Source organism: Dasypus novemcinctus, chromosome 21 (genome assembly GCF_030445035.2).
Source record: "Dasypus novemcinctus isolate mDasNov1 chromosome 21, mDasNov1.1.hap2, whole genome shotgun sequence".
Lineage (NCBI taxonomy): Eukaryota > Metazoa > Chordata > Mammalia > Cingulata > Dasypodidae > Dasypus > Dasypus novemcinctus.
The window spans coordinates 71,794,075-71,817,385 of NC_080693.1; the positions used below are offsets into that span (position 1 = coordinate 71,794,075).

The window sequence follows — 23,311 nt, forward strand, 5'->3', positions numbered from 1 at the left end:
TGAACTGTTTTACAAGACTCATTTTTTATTTTTTTTATTAAATTGTGGAAGAAGAATGGAGTGGGGTCTGGCATTTTCGGTCAGTGTAATCTAATATAACATGTATTTCATTTTCTAATAGTATCAGTTATTCTTTACCTTGAGTTTTTCTTAATATGTACATATAAAAAGTCTTTTCATGTGTTTTAAATGGTTGATGATTTTCCATTTTTGTTATAGAAACTGTTTCTACTTCAAAATCTACTTTGAACATATAGAGTGCTTAATTTTTATTTTTAATATTTAATATTTTAAGATTTAATATTTATCTTTAATATTTCATCCTATGCTGATGCTAAATTAGAACCCTGCCTTAAAAGTTCTTAATTCATCTTTTCTTTCTTCTTCCCCTTTCTCTTTCTCCTACCCTTCTGTTCATCCTGTATTTAATACATTTTTATTCTGTGTACCACAACAATTAATTATTTAAAATACAAAGGAAGAAAATTATATCATGGTTCCTTTTATTTAGGAGCTTATGATCTAGATGAATGAACAGAGCTTTCACATTTGAAACACTTCCATACCATAGAGAAAAACACTCCATGCCAGGAAAATAAAGGCATTAACTCCTAGAGCATAGAGAGAAGGAAAACATTTACATCGTTTGGTGGGATTAAAGAACACCTCAGAGAGAACAGGAGACTGGAATCAGCCTTACAGTTTGACTGTTTGGCTGAGGGGGGAAAAAAAGAAGGGGCTTTCTAGGAGGTGTGAAGAGCAAAAGCTATAGAGTCAAGAAAAGCCGTGGCTTGTTTGGGAACTGTCAAGCATATTGGTGTGTAGGGAGATGCGGCTAGAATGCTGAGGACTGATTAAAAAGCCTCCTGCTTAGGTCTAATGTGAAAAGCCTCGAAGGGGAGCTCTTGAATGTAGCTAACACTTTACAATGAAACTTTTCCTATGGTGTGGTAGCACAAATAAAGAGATATTTTTAAGAGACATTTTAGAGGAATTGATGTGACATGGTCATTGAATTGGTGTTAACTATAGAAAAAAATGAAGATAATAATGTCAAGATTTCAAATCCAGGTAGCTGGGATGGTAGGGGAGCCATTACAGAAACAGGGAGGTGGGGGAGAGGGGTAAAGAAGTTGAAGCAGGTGTGATGGTGGAGGTGTGTGCAGAGGTGGGTGAAGGAGAGCCCTCCTGCTGCTAAGGACCTGAGCGTTCCCCAAGATGGTGGAAATTGGAAGACAGGAGCTCAAGTCAGAGGTTATAACTGTAGACTGATGTGAGAGTTGCCAGCAGAATTCCTGCCTCAGTATTAGGCCTTAAGAGGGAATTTTTTAAATGTTTTGTTAATTATGGTCCCAAGGTACTGAGATTCTGTATAATATTTTTCAGGTAATTTCTCTTTGTTAATTTTTTTTTTTTTGCTTGCTATGGTAAAGTCTTTACCTCGCATTTTTTTCCCAAAGGGGGAAAACACAACTAATTTTTAATAGAGAAACATAATCAGGAAGCGGCTATGGCTCAATCGTTTGGGCTCCCATCTATCATACGGGAGGCTCTGGGTTCACGTCCCAGGGCCTCCCTGTGACAGCAGGCTTGCCTGCACGCTGAGGAGAGTCACCTGGCCCTCAAGCGCCATGGAGTGCTGCCCAGCCTGCAAACACTGCAGAGAGGCAACTCAGCAAGGTAACGCAACAAAAAGGGGAGACAAGCAAAAAATGCAGAAGGGCGCAGCAATGCACACAGAGAGCAGACAGGAAGCAAGCCGCAAGGGGGGGAGGGGAAATAAATAACATAAATACACAGAAGAACGCACAGTGAACTGGCACAGAGGGCAGACAGCACACAAAAAGCTGTGGGGGGGGGTTAAAAAAAAAGAAACATAGTCACCCTCATTGGAAGGCTAAGTCTTGAGTTAGAAATAAAAGAAAAAATGTAGACTTTGTAGACTTTACTGTGCTTCCTTTAATATTTTATTAACATATTTGTTCTTGACCACAATATTGATTGTTGATGGATCAATAATCTTAGAACTCTGATCATTGACTTTGGAAGCTGATGATTTATTTTAAGGGTTATTTACAAAGAAATATTTAGGCGCTAAAATAGATATTGTGCCATAATCTAGATACTTCAGACATGAGTGTTAAGAATCAGAAACTGGAATGTGTTCTTGGACAGCCATAGTGGGTGATAATGTGCACTTTGTTCTTATCCAGTGAAACTGGCTGCTTTTCACTGATTATCTTTGCTCCTAGAATCTTAAAGTGTAATCATGTTTGAATAAATGCATTTGAATATTTGTTTTCAATTTCAACATGAAAAAAACTGTGAAGATAGTACTTTTCGTGGTTCATTTCCCCTAAAATTCATGTTTTAACTAATCTTAGCAGTTATAGGAAGGTAACCTGAGAGAGGGCATTGCTACAAGTTGAAAAGAAGAAATACTTCAACATCTCAGTGAAGCAGAATAATAAGTAATGTAAGGTAGCCAGTTATAGGATGGTTGTCACATTAACTGACAATTGCATCAGAAAAAAACATTTTCTTAAATTATGCTAAAATGTACAATCTGTGGGGTAGAAAGACAAATGAAATACTGCATTGAATAAAGGTGCCATTTTCATGTTACTGATATGGCGAGCTTTTTCAATATTTTATCTAAGAACATATTTTTTCTGTCACATGTAAAGAGCATCTGATGAGAGCAAGGGCAAGACTATATCATCTAATTTTCTAGGTGGTAGAAAAAGTTAGATTCAATTAATTTTCTTCTATATGAGTTTTAAAGAAAATAGCATTATTACATATCAAAAGTTGTTCATTCGCCAAGTCATCGATCCAGTTGGGTACATGATGTCTTCTAGTTTTTTCATTTAGTGTTTATTGAGCCCCTCCTACGTGCCAGGCACTGTTTTAAATGATTGGGATTGAACATGAACATGGGGTTACACTCCATTGGGGAATACAGGCATTAAACACTAATGACCAAGTAAATTGTATGGTGTACCTGATGGTAATATGTGCTATGGGAAAATGGAAGAATAAAGCAGGCAAAAGGGTGTGAAAGGACAAGGGGTGGGCTGCAATTTAAAACAGGGTGGCCAGGGAGGAGGCCTCAGTACAAAGGTGGCATTTAAGCAAAACCTTGAGACTTTGGGAAGACAATGTGAACATCTGAGGGGAAGGACTTCTGGCATATTTTAGGTTCAGCAAGCAGGCAGGTGGGCTAGAATGGTGGTGGTTGGTGGCTTGAGTAGTAGAGATGAACTGAGAGAGAGAAAAATGATCGGATCACATGAGGCCTATATGTATTGACTTACAATTCACATACTCTACAATTCACTCATTTCAAGCACACAATTCAATGGTTTTTTAGCTTATTTAGAGAGCTGTGCAGCTATCACCACAATCAATCTTCATTTATTTTTTTCACCTTAAAAAGAAGCCCCATATCCTTTAGCAGTCACCACTCCCACTTCCTCCGAAGTCCTCCCACCCTAGGCCACTGCTAATCTATTTTCTGTCTCTATAGATTTGCTTATTCGGAACATATCATATAAATAGAAACATATAATATGTGGCCTTTGCGACTGGTTTCTTTCACTTAGCATAATGTTTTCAAGGTTCACCCATGTGGTAACATGTAGTAGTACTTTCTGTTGCCAAATAATATTCTCTTGTATGGATATACCACGTCTTTTTTTTTCATGTTTCATAGTTTGTTTATTTATTTATTTATTTAATTTTTAATGTTACATTAAAAAAATACGAGGTCCCCATATACCCCCTCACCCTACTCCTCCCATAACCACAACCTCCTCCATCATCATGGGACATTCATTGCACTTGGTGAATATATCTCTGAGCACTGCTGCACCATATGGTCAATGGTCCACATTACAGTTTACACTCTCCCCCAGTCCACCCAGTGGACCATGGGAGGACATAAAATGTCCAGTAACTGTCCCTGGAAGTACCACTCAGGACAACTCTAAGTCCTGAAAATGCCCCCACATCACATCTCTTCTTCCCGTTCCCACCCTCAGCAGCTATCATGTCCACTTTCTCCATCTCAGTGTTACATTTACTTCCACTACTAATCACATTAGTTCCAGAATAGAGTATCAGTAAGTCCACTCTAATCCATACTCTATTCCTCCATTCTGTGGACCCTGGGATGGCTATGTCCACTCCACCCCTCTATTGAGAGGGTGCCTCAACTCCACTTGGACAATGGTGTAATTCTCCTGTTTGTAGTTGTAGGCACTCTTGGCTCCCTGGTGTGGTGGTTGACCTTCTTCACCTCCCTGTTAGCTGGCTGGGGTAAGTCCAATAGACCAGAGTGTAGGAGTTGCAAGTCTTTTGAGGCTCAGGGCCTGGCTATCACATGGACAGTCCAGAGATTCAGGTCCCCCAAGTATACACTAAACCCCAGCACCAACCACAGGTCTGGTAAAAGTGACAGGAGAGGCTGGTGAACAAAGATCACACCTGAGTCCAACTCCATCACACTCAGGACCACAAACTCCAAATTAGGGCCAACTGACATGGCACTGAAGTCCATCTGCCATGACCGAAGAACCTGTGGGTCTCTGTAGCCCTCAGAAGAACCAATACCTGGGGTTATATCTACTTTAGCAGTCTCTGGGACTCTGCTGAGGTGTGCATAAGGGCAACCCCTCTGATGACCTCCCAGCTCTTTTTTGGAGACTCATAGCCATATAATCTCATTTGTCCTTTCCATTTTCCCCTTTTATTCAGGGTCAAAAAGCATTTTTAACTCCTAATATTACATGTAGGCTGAGATATTCTGCTGGTCTGAGTTGACCCTTTTATTCAAGGTCATTCTCCAGCCACATCATCAGCTGATACTTGGTAGTAATCCCTCAGTGCCAGGGAGGCTCATCCCCAGGAGTCATGACCCACACGGGGGGGGGGGGGGGGAGGGGATTTACATGTTGAGTTTGGCTTCGAGACTGGCCACATTTGAGCAACATGGAGGCTCTCAGGAGGTAACTCTTAGGCACCCTGCAGCTCTAGGCCTAGTTTTTATTTCAAGCACACAGGCCCACAAGCATAGTCATTAGCATCAAGGGCTCATTGTTGGACCATCCTTCCTTATTGGTCTTAGCCATTGCACTCAAAGGATTGTTGCTGTTCCATTGGGGAATGCAACAGAGCTTCCCCAGCCAGGAACTCAGCACTCCCCTAGCCATCATTCCCAACTGTAACCATTATGAAAATATCCATACATTTTTTATGCACCCTGCACATATGCCCTGGAGAACTCCCTCCCAACCATTCAGCCCCCACCAATAACACCCCACACCAGTATTCCTCTCCCACCACCATTGAACCCCTCTGTGGTCCAAAACCTCCCTGAAAATAAAGCCCAATATATTTCCAGGTTCTGTTAATAGTAAAATGGGATATAGTGATGGGTTTAGAGGTTAGATATAAAATACATACTAATTTAGAAAAATTAAAGTAAAAATAAATTGGGGTATCAAAAAATGAAAAAATGAAAAAGGTTTGTTTTTGATGTTTTGCCTTCCATCACTGCAATAAGTGTTGCCCTGTATGCACACTGGCAAGGCAACTTCTTCCATCTCTTCCTCAGGGTCTATGTCCTTTCTTTTTCTTTTTCTAATTATTAAGCTTGTCTTCACAAAAGTTTTAGACCACAGTAATTCATATGTACAATATACAGTACTCCCACATATTCAACATCAGACACTTTGTCTCTTGCCCAGCAATAATCTTTTTACATGTTCAAAGTATATTTACTGCAACTGATGTACAAATATTGAGACAATAGCTTTCAAACAAGGTTACATTTGGGTTTCCATTGTGGTCTATATTTTAGACTATACAACTTTATAAATTTTTAGTTATCTTATGTTTTACATTATGATTTACGTTTTAGCCTATAGGCCCGTATACATTTTTGGGTGTAATTTAACATGTCCTATATCCATCCTTGCATAATCTTGTGGAACACTTCCATTGCCCCACAGTTACACTGATTCCACCTATTCAATACCTCTTTCCCCCTCCCCTCAGGGCCCACAGTGACAATCATTCTTCCTTTCTTGAAAGGCCATGTTCAGAGATACTTGCAACAATGTTGAGGGCTTGACATTCTCAACTGCCCTAATGCATTGGGAGCCACCATTTCTCTCAAGAGATACAATTCCCTCTATTTGAGAACATCAGTCTTCCCCAGGATGTGGGTATACCTTCACTCTCATTGTATGGGTTTCCATCCAATGATATAACCCACTGTAACAAAATGAGCACTCGCACACTCCCTAGAAGCCTGTCCTGTGTCACATTCTCCCCTTTAAGCATCTTAAACAGGTAACCTTCCTTATTATATTTTTGAAAAAGTTTTCTCAACAATATACTCTCAACCACATACCTGACAATCTCCTATGTTCATATGTCCCCCCACCCTCCCCACAATTTCTTGGGACATATTACCCTTCCTCCCATCCCTAGCCCCCCTCAAGCCCACAAAGCCCCACCCAAAGGTATCCCTATGCCCTCATTTTATCCCTTCCCTGTACAAATACTTACCTCCAGCTTGACATAGATTTCACCCAGGTAGGTGTCAGCTCACGACCTTCCTCTACCCTCCAAATTCCTTTAAGCCTATCATCCAGTCTCTAGCTTTCTGAGGCAGCTTGGTTTACTTATATCATATCATTGAGGTCATGTAGTATTTGTACTTCAATGCCTGGGTTGCTTCACTCAACATAAGGTGCTCAAGGTTCATCCATGTTATCACATGTGTTTGTAGAGTATTCATTCTTAAAGCTGAGTAGTATTCCATTGTATGTGTATACCACATTTTATTTATCCATTCATCTGTTGATGGGCATTTAGGTTGATTCCAACTTTTGGCAATAGTGAACAATGCTACTATGAACATTGATGTACATATATCAGTTTGTGTCCTTGTTTTCAGTTCTACTGGGTATATACCTAGTAGTGGAATTGCTGGGTCATATGGCAAATCTATGGCTATTTTTGTGAGAAACTGCCAAATTGTCCTCCAGAATGTCCTCACCAAAATGTCCATCCACTGCTGCATTCCCACCAGCAGTGGATGAGTGTTCCCATTCCTCCAAATCCTCTCCAGCACTTGTAGTCTTTTGTTTTTTTCATAGTTGCCAATCTTATGGGTGTAAGATGGTATCTCATTGTAGTTTTGATTTGCATTTCCCTAATAACTAGAGATTTGGAGCATTTTTTCATGTGCTTTTTAGCCATTTGTATTTCTTCTTTGGAGAAGCGTCTGTTTAAATCTTTTTCCCACTTTTTAAATGGGTTGTTCATCTTTTTATTTTCAAGATATAGGAGTTCTTTATATATGCAGGATATAAGTCTCCTATCAGATATATGGTTACCAAATATTTTCTCCCATTGTGTAGGTTCTCTTTTCACTTTCTTGACAAACTCCTTTGAGGTGCAGAAGGCTTTAATTTGAGGAAGTCCCATTTATCTATTTGTTCTTCTGCTGCTCGTGCTTTGGGTGTGAAGTTCATGAAGCCATTTCCTATTACAAGGTCCTGTAGATGGTTCCCAACATTGCTTTCCAAAGTCTTTATGGTCTTAGTTCTTATATTTAGGTCTCTGATCCATCTTGAATTGATTTTTGTATAAGGTGTGAACTGGTAATCCTCTTTCATTCTTTTACATATGGATATCCAGTTCTCCAGGCACCATTTGTTGAATAGGCCATTCTCTCCCAGTTGAGAGGGTTTGGTGGCCTTATCAAATATTATATGACTGTATATATGAGGATCTATATCAGAACTCTCAATTCAGTTCCATTGGTCCATGGGTCTATCCTTGTGCCAATACCATGCTGTTTTCACTACTGTAGCTTTGTAATACATTTTGAAGTCAGGTAGTGTGATTCCTCCAATTTCATTTTTCTTTTTCAATATGTCTTTGGCTATTTGGGGCCTCTTTCCTTTCCAAATAAATTTCATAGCTAGTTTTTCTAGTTTGTTAAAGAATGCTGTGTTGATTTTTATTAGAATTACATTGAATGTGTGTATCAGTTTTGGTAGGATAGACATCTTAATAATATTTAGTCTTCTATCCATGAACAGGGAATGTACTTCCATTTATTTAGGTCTTCTTTGATTTTCTTGAACAGTGTTGTGTAGTTCTCTGTGTATGAGTTTTTCACATTTTTAGTTAAATTTATTCCTAGGTATTTGATTTTTTTATTTACTATTGTAAATGGTATTTGTTTCGTGATTTCTTCCTCAGCTTGCTCATTATTGGTGTACAGAAATGCACATTGATTTTTGCACATTGATCTCATACCCTGAGACTATACTGAACTCATTTATGAGTTCTAGAAGCTTTATTGAAGACTTCTCAGGATTTTCTATGTATAGGATCATGTCACCTGCAAATAATGAAATTTTGACTTCTTCCTTTCCAATTTGGATGCCTTTTATATCTGGTTCTTGCCTCAGTGCTCGAGCAAGTACTTCTAAGACAATGTTAAATAGAAGGGGTGATAGCGGGCATACTTGTCTTGTTCCTCATCTTAGAGGGAAAGATTTTAGGATTTCACCATTGTAAATGATGTTGACTGTGGGTTTTTCATACATACCCTTTATCATGTTCAGAAAAATTCCTTGTATTCCAATCTTTTGCAGTATTTTTTATCAAGAAAGGGTGCTGTATTTTGTTGTTTTTATTACCAATTCCTCGAAGTGTGCATTTAGTTCTTCAATTTTAGCTCTTTCTTCTTTTTTGATATATGAATTTATGGCTATAAATTTCCCTCTCAGTAATGCTTTTGCTGCTTCACATAAGTTTTGGTATATTGTGTTATCATTTTCATTAGTTTCAAGGTAGTTATTAATTTCTTGAGATTTCTGCCTTGACCCACAGTTTTTCTAAGAGTGTGCTGTTTAATTTCCATACCTTGGTGTGAAATCTGGGCCTCTGGCCCTTGCAGATTTCCAGCTTTACTCCACTATGGTCAGAGAAATTATTTTGTATGATTTCAATATTTCTGAATTCATTGAGTGTTTCTTTGTGGCCTAGCATATGGTCTATCTTGGAGAATGATCCATGTGCACTTGAGCAAAATGTATATCCTGCTGTATTTGGGTGTAATGTTCTGTTTATGTCTATTAGGTCCAGCTCCTCTAATATACTGTTCAAAGTTTTTGTTTCTTTATTGATTCTCTTTTGAGATGTTCTGTCCAAAGTTGATAGTGGTGTATTAAAGTCCCCTACTATAATTGTAGAGGCATCTGTTCCTTCACTTAGTTTTTCCAGTGTTTGACTCATGTATTTGGAGGCGCCCTTGTTAGGAGCATAAATATTTATGATTGTTCATTCTTCTTGAAAGATTATTCCTTTCACTAATATGTAGTGTCCATCTTTGTCTCTCACAATTGTTTTGCATTTAAAGTCTATTTTGTCTGATGTTAATATAGCTACTCCTGCCCTTTTTTTGGTTATTATTTGTTTGTAAGATTGTTTTCCAGCCATTCACTTTCAACCTCCTTGAATCCCTGGGTCTAAGATGAGTTTCTTGTAGACAACATATAGATGGGTCATATTTCCTTATCCAGTCTTCCAATTTGTGTCTCTTAACAGGTGAGTTTAATCCATTGACATTTAGTGTTATTACTTTCAAGGAATTACTTATATTAGCCATGTTTTCTTTGGGTTTGTGTTTGTCTTATGTTGTTTGCTTTGGTTTTTTTTTTTTGTAGCTTTAGTTGTTCTTACACTCTCCTCCTACTCTGTCTCTCCTGATTGTTTCTTTCCTCCTGCAGAACTCCCTTTAGTTTTTCTTGAAGGGCAGTTTTCTTGTTGGCATACTCTCTTAGTGTCTGTTTATCTGTGAATGTTTTGAACTCTCCATCATTTTTGAATGCTAGTTTTGCTGGGTCTTTTAGTACCTTGACTATGTCATACCACTGCCTTCTTGCCTCTATGGTTTCAGATGAGAGATAAACACTTAATCTTATGGAGCCTCCCTTTTATGTGATGGTTCTCTTTTCTCTTGCTGCTTTTAGTATTTCCTCTTTGTCTTGTGCATTCAATAATTTAACAAGTATGTCTTAGGGTAGGCCTGTTCGGATTAATGCTGTTCGTGGTGTGCTGTGCTTCCTGGACATGAGCATCCATCTCCCTCAATAGGTTTGGAAAGTTTTCAGCTATTATTTCCTCCAAACCCCCCTCTGTCCCCTTTCCCTTCTCTTCTCCTTCTGGGATGCCTATAATACGTATGTTTGTGTGTTTTGCATTGTCATTCAGGTCCCCAAGCCCCTGCTGAATTTTTTCTATCTTTTTATCAATTAATTCTACTATCTGTTTGATTTCAGATGTACTGTCTTCCACATCACTAATTCTTTCCTCTGTCTCTTCAAATCTGCTGTTATTCGCTAAGAGTGTATTTTTTATTTCTTGGATTGTGCTATTGATCCCCATCATCTCTGTGATCTTTTTGTGCATGACCACAATTTCTTCTGTATGCTCTCCAAGTGTTTTCTTAATATGCTTAATCTCTTCCTTCACTTCATTGAATTGGTCCATGATACATGTTTTGAGAGCTTTAATTATTTGTTCAGTGTTCCACTTCTCTTCCTGGTTTTTAGTTTGTTCATTGTATTGGGCCATGTTTTCCTGATTATTGGTATGGTCTGTAATTTTTTGTTGCTGTCTGGTCATCATTTTATCTTATTGGGTTTATTCTGTTGATTATCTTCTTATCCTAGCCTTGGGGTTTAATTAGTTGTTGTTTTTTTGTGTGTATTAAGTCTTCTCTTTGTCACTTTTTTCTTCTTATTCTACTTCCTTGTTGTTGGCTAAGTTCCCTTGAGGGAAAATATTAGGTCCAGAGAAAGCAAAAGGGGTAAGAAAAGAAAAATATAATAATAATATTGATAGTGAATGTTAGCAGAAGAACCATATGAGATCTAGGAGAATGGATATAGAACTCATGGAAGCTGTGTATAGTTATAACCATAAAAAAGTGGAGTACCTATAATGAGATATTAAACTGAATATGGAGAGGAATATACTATGAATTAAAAGGTAGTGTGATCAGGAGAGAGGGAAAAAGAAAAGAGAGGACAATAACATAAAGAGTGAATAAATGATAGAGAACAGATTAGAGGTATTAGAGATAAAAAGTCAGAAATATTGGGGGTTAAACAGAGAGAGGTAGAATGTAAGAGAAACAATAAATGGTGGGGGAGAGTATGATGTAAAGGAAAGGGAATAGCGTTGGAAGCCAAAATCAGTACACCCAGCAGAGAGAAAATTGAGGATGAGGAAGCACAGCAAATAAGAAATGTTGCCTGCATCACTAATATAAAAAAAAAAAGAAAAGAGGGAAGGAGAAAGAAAGAGAGAAGAAAAAAAAGACAGAGAGAGGGGAGAAAAAAGAAAAAGGAAAAAAAAGGGGGCAGTGGGGGGGGGGGGAAGGGGATAAAGAGGAAGGAAAACAAGAAAACAGACCAACAGAAAAGACCAGACAAGGCCTCAGGCAAGGAATCCTCTTTGCAATTGAATAAACTGCTTAGGAGTCTGACCTTCCCTCTTTCTCCCTTCCTCACTTCCTTCTCTCCCAAGGCAGCAGGAAGGCTGTGTGAGGGCTCCTGTAGGAAATTCAAATGGGTCCCTGGTGAACCAACTCACCTGAGGAAATAATGTCTCTTAATTTCTCAAGAGAGCTCCTGCCCCTTGCCAGAGACCCTCAATATGCTATTGGAAGCCTGTAAAGCTCGTTCTACTGTCCCTCTCCCTTAGGTGTGCTACAAGGGGGCTGGTTAATTTTCTGACTCCACCTCCTCCCAGACCAAGTTTCCTATCCCAGGGCATTTAGGTAAATTGGGTTCTCTCACCAGATTCTCCTCTTCTCTATTAGGCTCTCCCCAAATCAGCTAATATCTCCTCCAAACTCAATAAAAAAGGGGGGAACCAGAAAATTGAACCTGCACTCCTTGGCTTCTCTGCACCTCCCACCTAAACTCTCCCACTTCCAGAGTTAGTCCGCATCTGGAGAGGTAGGGCAATGCTGGATTTCTGGGAGTGCTGGGCTCGGGAAACAGCGGCCTGGGAGAATGTGGACTCGGGGTATTTAGCGTGGACCACAGGGGCTCAGGGGACACAGGTTGGGGTTCACGCGTTTGGGGGCACAGGGCTTGGAGACTCCACCCCACGACCAGCAGTTCTCAGTGAACACTGCGGCTCTTAGCCCTAGCGGGGGAGGGATTTACCTTCCCAGGGCTTCAGTGTTCAGTGTTAGAAACCCACAGTTCTACTTTGAGCAAACACCAATTCTGCTGCAGTCTCTCCAGATCGGTGTCCAGACACCTCCCGCCCTGCAGGTTTCTGAAACAGCCTGCTCTGGTAGGACTCCATCACCACACAGCCGGTCTTTTGTAAGAGAGATGATGACAGTGTACTTACTCAGACGCCATCTTGCCTCACCTCCCTCTACCACGTCTTGTTTATCCATTCATCAGCTGTTGGACATTGGGTTGTTTCTTCCTTTGAGAGTAATGTTGCTGTGAAAATTCTTGTACAGGTTTTTGTGTGGACATACATTTTCATTTCTCACCTAGGAATGGAATTACTAGGTCACATGGTAACTCTAGTTAACCTTTTGAGGAAATGCCAAGCTATTTTCCATAGTGGCTATATTGTTTTACATTCCCACCAACAATGTATGAAGGTTCTGATTTCTCTACATTCTCAGCAGCACTTATGATCTGTGTTGTTAGTCCTAGCCATCCTACTGAGTGTGAAATGGTAATCTCATTGTGGCTTTGAATTGCATTTTCATGATGACTAATGATGTTACCTTTTCATATGCTTTTTGGCCTTTTGTATATCTTCTTTCATGAAAGCTGTGGAAGGGGTATGGGAGGACATCTCTATATATCTGTTTATCTATTTACATCCTTTGCCTATTTTATACTTGGGTTTGGTTTAATTGTTCATTTAGTATTGAGTTGTAAGAGTTCTTTATGTGTTCTAGATACAAGTTCCTTATCAGAATTATCATTTGCAAATACTGCCTCCCATTTAGCACAGTGTCATGTACACTCCAAGGATTTAATAAAATGTTGTGGAGTAAATATTTAAATATAAATGAATTAGACTTCTACCACATTATAATTATACAATTAGAATTTAGTCAGTTTATGAATTTAATTTACCTGCCTTTAATTATTAACAATATAAAAAATACATTGATATAATATTCATTATGTTACCATCTTTAAATTTACCATTAAGATTGTTGAGATAAACTGTAATTCATGCTGTGTAGCAGTGCTCCAAAATGTATTCATCAAATGCAATAAATGTACCACACTAATGAAAGAAGTTGTTGATGTGGGAAAAGTGCGGGGTGTGGGGAGTGGGGCATATGGGAACCTTCTATATTTTTTAATGTAACATTTTATGTGATCTATGTATCTTTTAAAAATAAATTTAAAAATATATTTAAAAAAAAAGATTGTTGAGGTGTTCAAAATCTGTCATTCTGATGAATTATCAAACCCACAAAAACATGGAATTTTTTGTTTAAAAATTTCGTATTTGCCCTTTAAATTTTATAGATGGAAAAAGTAGAAGCAGATCTAACTAGATCCAAGTCTCTTCGTGAGAAACAATCAAAGGAGTTTTTATGGCAACTGGAAGATGTCAAACAAAGATACGAACAGCAGGTTGGTCTTTCATTTTGATGGTTCCACTTAATTTTTTTAAAAATTTATTTTATTTATTTCTCTCCCCTTCCCTACTCGTGTGCCCTCCACCCCCCCTCCCCCCCGTTGTCTGCTCTCTTGTGTCCATTTGCTGTGTGTTCTTGTGTGTTTGCTTGCATTCTCAGCGGCACTGGGAATCTGTGTCTCTTTTGATTGCATCATCTTGCTGCTTTAGCTCTCCATGTATGCAGTGCCACTTCTGAGCAGGCTGTGCTTTTTTTGCGCGGGGCAGCTGTCCTTGCAGGGCACATTCCTGCATGTGGGCCTCCCCAATGCATGGGACACCCCTGCGTGGTATGGCATGCAGCACTGCACATGGGGCAGCTCACCACGTGGGCCAGGAGGCCCTGGGTTTGAACCCTGGACTTCCTATATAGTAAGCAGATGCTCTATCAGTTGAGCCACATCTGCTTCCCTCCATTTAATTTTTAAACTTTTCTTTTTGACATATTTTAATTCAGAATTACAAATTGTTTAATAAAGGCAAACATAGAAACTTTGATATTAATTAATATTTAGTGTTTTTGAGTCCATATATATTCTGCTTCCCTCCATTTAATTTTTTTTTTTTTTTAAAGATTTATTTATTTATTTAATTTCCCCCCCTCCCCTGGTTGTCTGTTCTTGGTGTCTATTCACTGCGTCTTGTTTCTTTGTCCGCTTCTGTTGTCATCAGCGGCACGGGAAGTGTGGGCGGCGCCATTCCTGGGCAGGCTGCTCTTTCTTTTCACGCTGGGCGGCTCTCCTCACGGGCACACTCCTTGCGCGTGGGGCTCCCCCACGCGGGGGACACCCTTGCGTGGCACGGCACTCCTTGCGCGCATCGGCACTGCGCATGGCCAGCTCCACACGGGTCAAGGAGGCCCGGGGTTTGAACCGCGGACCTCCCATATGGTAGACGGACGCCCTAACCACTGGGCCAAAGTCCGTTTCCCCCATTTAATTTTTAAACTTTTCTTTTTGACATATTTTAATTCAGAATTACAAATTGTTTAATAAAGGTAAACATAGAAACTTTGATATTAATTAATATTTAGTGTTTTTGAGTCCATATATATTCACTAACTTAGCTATTTCTACAGTATCCAGTACATTTTTCAAATGTACATATATTTTTTTCCTTATTAGAGAAGCTGTGGGCTTATAGAAAAATCATGCATAAAATACAGAATTCCCATACACCATTCTACCACAAACACCTTGCATTGGTGTGGAACATTTGTTAGAATTGATGGTGCACATTTTCATAATTGTACTATTAACTGAAGTTCATGGTTTAACATAGGGTTCACTGCATGTGTAAGATGGTTCCATGGATTTTTTTTTCCATTTTTTATTTTAGTACCATTTATACAATCTAACATTTCCCCTTTTAATCACATTTTTCAAACTTTTCCCATTTTAATCACATTCAGATATATATGATGTTCTGCTACCATCACTGCCATCCATTACCAAAACATTTCCATCATTCCAAATAGGAACCCTGTACATTTTAAACCTTAACTTCCCATTCCCTATGTCCATGCTGTCCCTTGATAACCTTTATCCTAAATTCTGATTCTAAGAGTTTTGCTTATTGTAATTGTTTCAAATCAGTGAGATCATACAATATTTGTCTTTTTGTGACTGGCTTATTTCATTCAACGTGATTTCTTCAAGGTTCATCCATGTTGTCACATATGTCAGTACTTCATTCCCTTTCACAGCTGAATAATCTTCCATTGTATGTATATACCAGATTTTGTTTATCTATTCCTTGGTTGATGGACACTTTTGGTTGCTTCCATCTTTTGGCAATTGTGAATAATGGTGCCATGAATATTGCTGTGTAAATACTCTTTTGAGTCCCTGCTTTCACTTCTTTTGGGTATCAACTGAGTAGTGAGATTGCCCAGCCATATGGTAGTTCTATATTTACCTTTTTGAGGGACTGCCAAACTGTCTTCTACAGCGGATGCATCATTTTACATTGCCACAAGCAATGAATAAGTGTTAGTTTTTCTGCATCCTCTCCTGAAATTGTTATTTTCTGTTTTCTTAACGGCAGCTATCCTAATGGGTGTGAAATTGTATCTCATTGTGGTTTTTATTTGCATTTCCCTAATAGTTAATGATCTTGAGCATCTTTTCATGTGCATTCTGGCCATTTGTATATTTTCCTTGGAGAAATGTCTATTCAACTTTTTGCCCATTTTTTGATTGGATAGTTGCCTTTTTGTTAAGTTGAAAGATTTCCTTATAGATTCTGAATATTAAATTTTTATCAGCTATGTGATTTCAAAATATTTTCTCCTATTGTTTAGATTGTCATTTTACTTTCATGATAAAGTCCTTTGAAGCAAAAAAGCTTTTCATTTTGATGAAGTTCCATTAATCTATTTTTTTCTTCTCTTGCTTGTGCTTTGAGTATAAAGTCTAAGAAACCACTGCATAACACAAGGTCTTGAAGATGCTTTCCCTTATCATTTTCTTCTAGGAGTTTGATAGTTGTAAATCTTATATTTAGGTCTTTGATCCATTTTGAGTTGATTTTTGTATTAATATATGGTTAGGTGGTTCTCTTTTTTTGGCAGATGGAGATCCAGTTTTGCCAGCACCATTTCCTGAAAATACTATTCTTCCCAATTGAGTGGTCATTGTCCCTTTATCAAAAATCAGTTGGACATATTATGAGGGTTGATTTCTGAGCTCTAAATTCTATTCCATTGGTCTACATGTCTGTCCTTATGGTAGTACTTTTACTGTGGTTTCGTAGAAAGTTTTAAGATCAAGGAGTGTGAGACTTCCAACTTCCATCTTCTTTTCAAGAAAGCTTTAGCCATTTGGGAGTCCCTTATTCTTCCATATAAATTTGATGATTGGCTTTTCCATTTCTGCAAAGAAGGTTGTTGGAATTTTGACTGGGGTTGCATTAAATCTATAAATTGCTTTGGGTAAAATTGACATCTTAACAATATTTAGTCTCCCAATTCATGAACACAGAATATCCTTCCATTTATTTAAGGCTTCTTTTATTTCTGTTACTAGTATTTTGTAGTTTTCTGTGTATAAGTCCTTTACATCATTGGTTAGACTTATTCCTAGATATTTGATTCTTTTAGTTATTATTGTGAGTGGAAATTTTTTCTTGATTTTTTTTTTTTATTGTTCCTTTCTTTTTATAGAAAAACTACTGATTTGGGGTATTGATCTTGTAACCTGCCAACTTGCTGATTATTAGTTCGAGGAACTTTATTGTGGATTTTTCAGGATTTTCTGTATATAGGATCATATCATCTGCAAATAAAGTTTTATTCTTCCTTTCCAATTTGGATGCCTTTTATTCCTTTTTCTTGCCAAATTGCTCTGGCCAGAACTTCCAGGAGAATGCTGGATAACGGTGGTGACAGTGGGCATCCTTGTCTTGTTTCTGATCTTAGAGGGAAAGCTTTCAGTCTATCATCATTAATTAGGATGTTACTTGTGGGCTTTTCATATATGCCCTTTAACATGTTAAGGAAGTTTCCTTCTATTCCTAGTGTTCTAATTGTTTTTATCAAGAAGGGGTAGGGGTTTTTTTAATGCCTTTTCTGCCTCAATTGAGATGATAATGTGTTTTATTCCTTCATTCTGTTAATGTGATGTGTTATATTATGTACTTTCTTATATTGAACCAACCACGCATACCAGGGATTAATCTCTTTTGTTCATGGTATATAATTCTTTTAATATGCAGTTGGATTTGTTTTGCTAGTATTTTGTTGAGGATTTTTGAATCTATATTCATAAGAGAGTCTGGTCTGTAGTTTTCTTTTCTTGTGGCATCTTTATCAGGCTTAGGTATAAGGGTTATGTGGGTCTTATAGAATGAATTAGGGAGTGTTCTCTCCTCTTCAGTTTTGTGGAAGAGTTTAGCAGAATTGGGCTAAGTCTTCTCAGAATGTTTAGTAGAATTTTTCTATGAAACTCTCTGGTCCTGGGCTTTTCTCTATTGGGAAGTTTTTGATTATGGATTCAATCTCTTTACTAGTAATTGGTTTGTTTTGATCTTCTATTTCTTTATGAGTCAATGTTCACAGTTTGTGTATTTCTAAAAAATTTTCCATTTCATCTAGGTTATCTAATTTATTGGTGTACAATTATTTGTACTATCCTCTTATAATCCTTTTTATTTCAGTGGGGTTGCTGGTAATGTCCCCCTTTTCATTACTGATTTTCATTTATGTGTATCCTCCCTTTTTTTTCCATTGTCAGTTTAGCTAAAAGTTCGTCTATTTTATTGATATCTTCAAAGAACCAACTTTAGGTTTTGTTGATTCACTCTATTGTTTTATTGTTTTCAATTTCATTTATGTCTCTTCTAATCTTTGCTGTTTCCTTCCTTCCGCTCGCCTTGGCTTTAGTTTGCTCTTCCTTTTCCAGTTCTTCCAATTTTTAGGTTAGCTCTCTGAGTTGAAGTCTTTTTTCTTTTTTAATGTAATATTTAAATCTATAAATTTCCCTCTCAGCACTGCCTTCACTGTATCCCATAAGTTATGTATTTTTCATTTTCATTCATCTCAGTATATTTCCTAATTTCACTCGTGATTTCCTCTTTAACCCATTAGTTGTTTAAAAGTATGCTATTTAATTTCCACATGTTTGTGAATTTTCTATTTCTTCCTCTGTTGTTGATTTCTAGCTTCATTCCATTGTGGTTGGAGTTTATACATTGGATGATTTCAATATTTCTGTATTTATTGACACTTGTTCTATGACCTAACTATATGATTAATCCTGGAGAATGATCCATGTGAGCTTGAGGAGATTGTATATTCTGTTTTTGTTGGGTGTTCTATATATGTCTGTTAGGTCTAGGTCATTTAGAGTATCAAGGAAAAGAAAAAAAGGGGCAGAAGGAAAGTCAAAGAAATGACAGAAAACTTCCCCACTTAGAAGATGTGAATACACACATCCAAGAAGCCCATAGAACACCAAACAGGATAAACATGAAGAAAAATACTCTGTCATATAGCGATCATACTATGAAATATAAAGGACGTTCAAGGGAGTCCCAATTAGATTCTTCTCCTTCTGGGACTCCCATATGTATGGATTGGTGTACTTGATGGTGTCCCAGAGGCTGTTTTTGCTTTTAGTAATTCCTTTTTCTTTCTGTCCCCTAGCCTGACTCATTTCAAGTGTCTTGTCTTTGAGTTCCCCGATTCTTTCCCCTGCCAGGTCCAGTCTGCTGTTGAAGTCCTCCTGGGAATTTTTCATTTTAGTTATTGTGGTCTTTAACTCCAGTAGTCTGTTTGGTTCCTTTTTAAAATGACTAAATCTTTAAGACTGCTCACATGTTTTCCTAATATCCTTAATTCTTTCTCTGTATTTTCCTTCCCCTCCTTGAACATTTTTAAGATCATTTTTTTTAAAGGTTTTGTTCAGTATGTCTATATTTTCATCTTCTTCTTTGGTATTTTCTGGATTTTTATCCTTTTGGATGGGCCATCCTTTCCTGCTTCATTGTTTGTCTTGTATTCTTTTGTTGCATACTGTACATTTTAATATTTTAAAATGTCAACTCTGGAATTTATTCCCTGAGATGTCTCTTTCTTGATTTTGTAACTAGTTGGTGATAAGACAGAGGTTTTCTTGAACTTCAGCTCTCCTTTTAGGATGGTCTGCCTAAGGCAGATGCAGTGTGCTGGGTTTTCCCTGTGTTTCTGGACCTTCATTTTGTTCCCGGCTTTTGCTTGTTAGTTGTTTTGGAGCTCTCCTATTTGATTGCCTCCCCCTGTTTCCCAGGAAACAGATCTCCCTTTCTCAGATGTTTGAGACCAGCAAGCTTTTATCCCAGACTGTCCATCTATCTCTATGTTTAATAGTCCTTTCATTGTCTCAAGCTGCTTTTGCTTGGAGGGTAAATTCTTAGAGGAAAGGTATACCGGAGAGGACTTTCCCAAGTCAGTCTTTCACAGGTGGGCCAGGGACCTGAGGGTTTGCAGACTGGCTCCAAAGTACCCTGGGGTAGAGGGGATCAGGAAGAGCTTCTCCAATGGCTTCCCAAGTCTGAGCTTTCTTGGACTGCTCAGCAAATGCAGCCCTTCAACTAACTGCCCCTGCAGCCCAGAAGAAGTGCAGCATCTGTAAGTCTCTATTCCATCACTACCACCCCAGTTCAGGGAGAGTTGAAATAATGGTTGCCGCTGCCTTTTTCCAGGTGAGTTGTCCTCAGAGCAACACCCCAGTGATCTGAATTCACTAATCAAAAAACATGATCAGTGATCAACTATGTCCACCCCTGTTCTTGGGGGAGAGAATTTTTATATCCCTTTCTGTCACTAGTCAGCTAACCAGGGGCTGGACTTCACAGCCACCTGCTAAGTGAGTGGGGGAATGGGCACTGGTAGCCACCACACAGAGACAGCAATTTACTGGTCTTTACCATATTTTCCAGCCTCTTCCTCCCTCTCTTCCCTTGATTTGTAAAGTGTTCTTTTTGCTTCTGGAGTTTCCATATAGTAGGTTCAGACAGTTCCTGCCTGTTTAAAAGTTGTTTTGCTAGAAGGACTGAGTCCTGGAGCTCCCTACTTTGCCATCTCCCCACAATCCTTTTACCATTTAATTTTTAAATATATGTATAATTTCTCCTTTAAAAATTTCTTATATCACAAAATCTCTTCAAAATGAAATTATTTCTCAGAAACTTTTAATACCAGTGTATTTGAAATATTTTAAATAATATTTTGCTTAAATAAAATACAGAAACAGTCTTTTATCCATCTAATGAAGTTTATTCCAGCAGTTAATCTGAGTGTTTAGTTGAAAGTATCTGATTTGGATCTTGAGTTCCATTCCATTTATTGTAGATCTAGAACACTAATTTGATTTATTTATTCATTTATTTAAGAAATAGGTTTCAAGCATCTCCTTTTTGCCAGGTCAAATTTTCCACCCTGGGGAGAGCAGTAAGTAGTACAGACAAGCTTCCTTCTCTCATGGAACTTAACATTTCAGCGGGCATCCAGGCCTTAAGAAACAAATGAAGTAATTTCGAAGAATGACTTAGGAAGACTAAGAGGGCAGGTCATAGACTTTGCAGGGTAGAGGATGAGAAGGGGATTGTGAGCATTTTATGAGCCGTCAGGGAAGCCCCCAAGAGGGGACATTTGTGAGTCCTGAAAAATGGGAAGGAGCCAACTGTGCAATCTCCTGAGAATCCGTAATCCAGGGAGCAGCAATTTCAAATGTCCTGATATGAGAGCAAGCTGGGAGTATTTCAGAAATAAAAATGACAATGACAGATTTAAGCCAGAGGCTAAGGAGGAGAGTTCCAGTGGTAGAAGATGAGGGGGCAGAGGTAGGCTAGGACTGCAACTTTCAAGGCCTCAAAGAGTTTAGATTTCACTGTAAGAGATGTGCCTTTTATTTAGTTATAAAAAAAAAGCTTAGTTTTAAAACTACCTTTAAAAAACATATCCCTGCTTATATTTGTAGTAGTTAAGGGAGCTACTAAATACTTACTTGTTTGTCTAATTTGCTTGCCTCTTAACATCTGGAAAAAAGTTAATTACCTTTGTTTTTCATGTTAAGAAATTTTTTTTCTCCTAAATGTAATATTTGAGCTTTTCAGTCTGGAAACCTGAATGATTTTCTTTTCATTCTTACATTCTTAATCCCCTATTAAGTAGGTACTACATTAAAAACTAATTAATCAAGTATGATTTCTGAATCGTATTCTCTCTCCAAAGTGATAATTTGTGATTCATTTCATTCCAGTGAAAAGAAATTCTGATATGATATGTGTTCTTAAGATTGTTACTGTGTTCTTGTTATTGTTTTAATCTTAAAATATTGGGTAAAAAAATACCTACCTGAGTTACTTTCATATGGATGGTGTAAAGAAACTATAATTAAAAGGATAAAAGACTTTGAATTGGCCCTTGTTGGCAATTTTCATTATTTGGACTGTCTTGCTCTATTTTGTCTATGCAAATCATGCCTTTCCTTCAAGACCTCTGGAGTTCCAACTCTTTCATCAAATGTTATATGACCTTTTCAGCCCATGCCAATTGCTTCTTTTTCTCATTTACAGCATTTATCATCTCATTATTTTGTGCACTTAATCAGTTCTTGTATGATATTACAATGAATCACGTGGAATTGTTAGCCAGAGAGGAGTGTATAATACATAAGAGAGCAGAAACTTTCCCTTCTATTTCTTTTATCTTCAATTACATTACTCTTCTCAGTTTGATTTCATAATATAAACACAATTCATTGTTGCTGAATTGAGTTTTGATCAATATATGTCTGTTTACTATATATTAGAAGGTAGGAATGTCAGTGTCCTTAATATGCTATCAATCTTCAGTGAAACATCACCAGTTATCACTTAAGTGTATGTATATCTATTTTATTTCTCAAAAAAATAGCTTATGTGACTATGTATTATTAATCCTACGTGGTGAAATGACTTTCCCAAGGTCATAAGCTAAATGTTTTAGAGGCCCTTTGTCCAAGTTTCTGATTCCTCAATCCATTATTATTTATCTTGTAGTTGAAAGGTTTTTAGTAGTCATAAAACAACTGTACATGTAAAGGTACATCCAGTTTTTAGAACTGTTGCTTGGTACTACCTTAAAATTACTTTATTATATAGTAAATATGAAGGTTGCATATCACAAAGGAAATAAGAAAATATTTTAAATTGAATAGAAATGAAAACATATCAAAATTTATGGGATGGGGAGAACCAGTAAGATGGTGGTGGATTAAGGAGCTCTTAGAGTCAACTCCTGTTACAGGGCAGTTAGCAAACACCCAGAGCTCTCTGGAGCTAGCTGAAGCACCTGTTTGGGAACTCCAGGAGGCTAGAAGAGCATCCTGCAACATCCTTGGGGGAGTGGAAGGAGGAGACTGCCCATCTGCCAAGAAGACTCGTAAGCAGAGCACTCCACGCCACAGAGGCTGGTGCCCATCCTCCACTGGAGGCCCCAGCCATCTTGGGAGCTATTCTGCAGCTGGACTTGAAAGTTCCACTTCCCAAAAACGGGGGAGAAAAAGATGGTTGGGCGCCCATTTCAGCTATGATGAGGAAATTCAGCAGGCTACATTATGATCCTGAGAACAACTAAGGTTTGAGCCTGTCCAGGTTAGAAAGAGGCTGGCAGCCGCCATTTTAACTCTGCATCTGGCACGAGGGGAAGCCGGGTGGAGTGAGGATCCCAGTGCTGGTGGGGACCAGCTTCCTTCCTTCCAGATCAGATTGCAGCTCTAGCGTAGGACCCAACTGCGGGGACCTGCACCAGCCTCTCCGGGAAATTACTGGCCAAGCTGCGGAGGCCGGTGATTTATCCTACTCTTGTGGCACAAGCCGTCCCAGGATCTAGTCTATACCTGGATTTGGAAGCTCCATTTCCCAGAAATGGGAGGAGATAGTGTGCTGCCAATTTTGGCTACTGGTTGGTGGACTTGGCTGCCTGAGATATAACCCTGGGAACAGCTGGGGTGTGAGCCGGCCCAGGTCAGAAAGAGGCCAGTAGCTGCCATTCTGACTCCACCTCCAGCCTAAGGGGAAG

At 38.4% G+C, this 23,311-nt stretch overlaps 1 protein-coding gene across 4 annotated transcripts in view; it reads left to right on the forward strand.

The window, feature by feature from the left end:
* The window catches only part of CEP112 (centrosomal protein 112), a 575,007-nt gene that overhangs the window by 264,902 nt on the left and 286,794 nt on the right, over positions 1-23,311 (forward strand). For all 4 annotated transcript variants that reach the window (XM_058284590.1, XM_071210757.1, XM_058284587.2 and 1 more), the window contains exon 19: positions 13,620-13,727. In XM_058284590.1, coding sequence (XP_058140573.1) covers positions 13,620-13,727 — 108 coding nt within the window. The remainder of the gene's footprint in view (positions 1-13,619; positions 13,728-23,311) is intronic.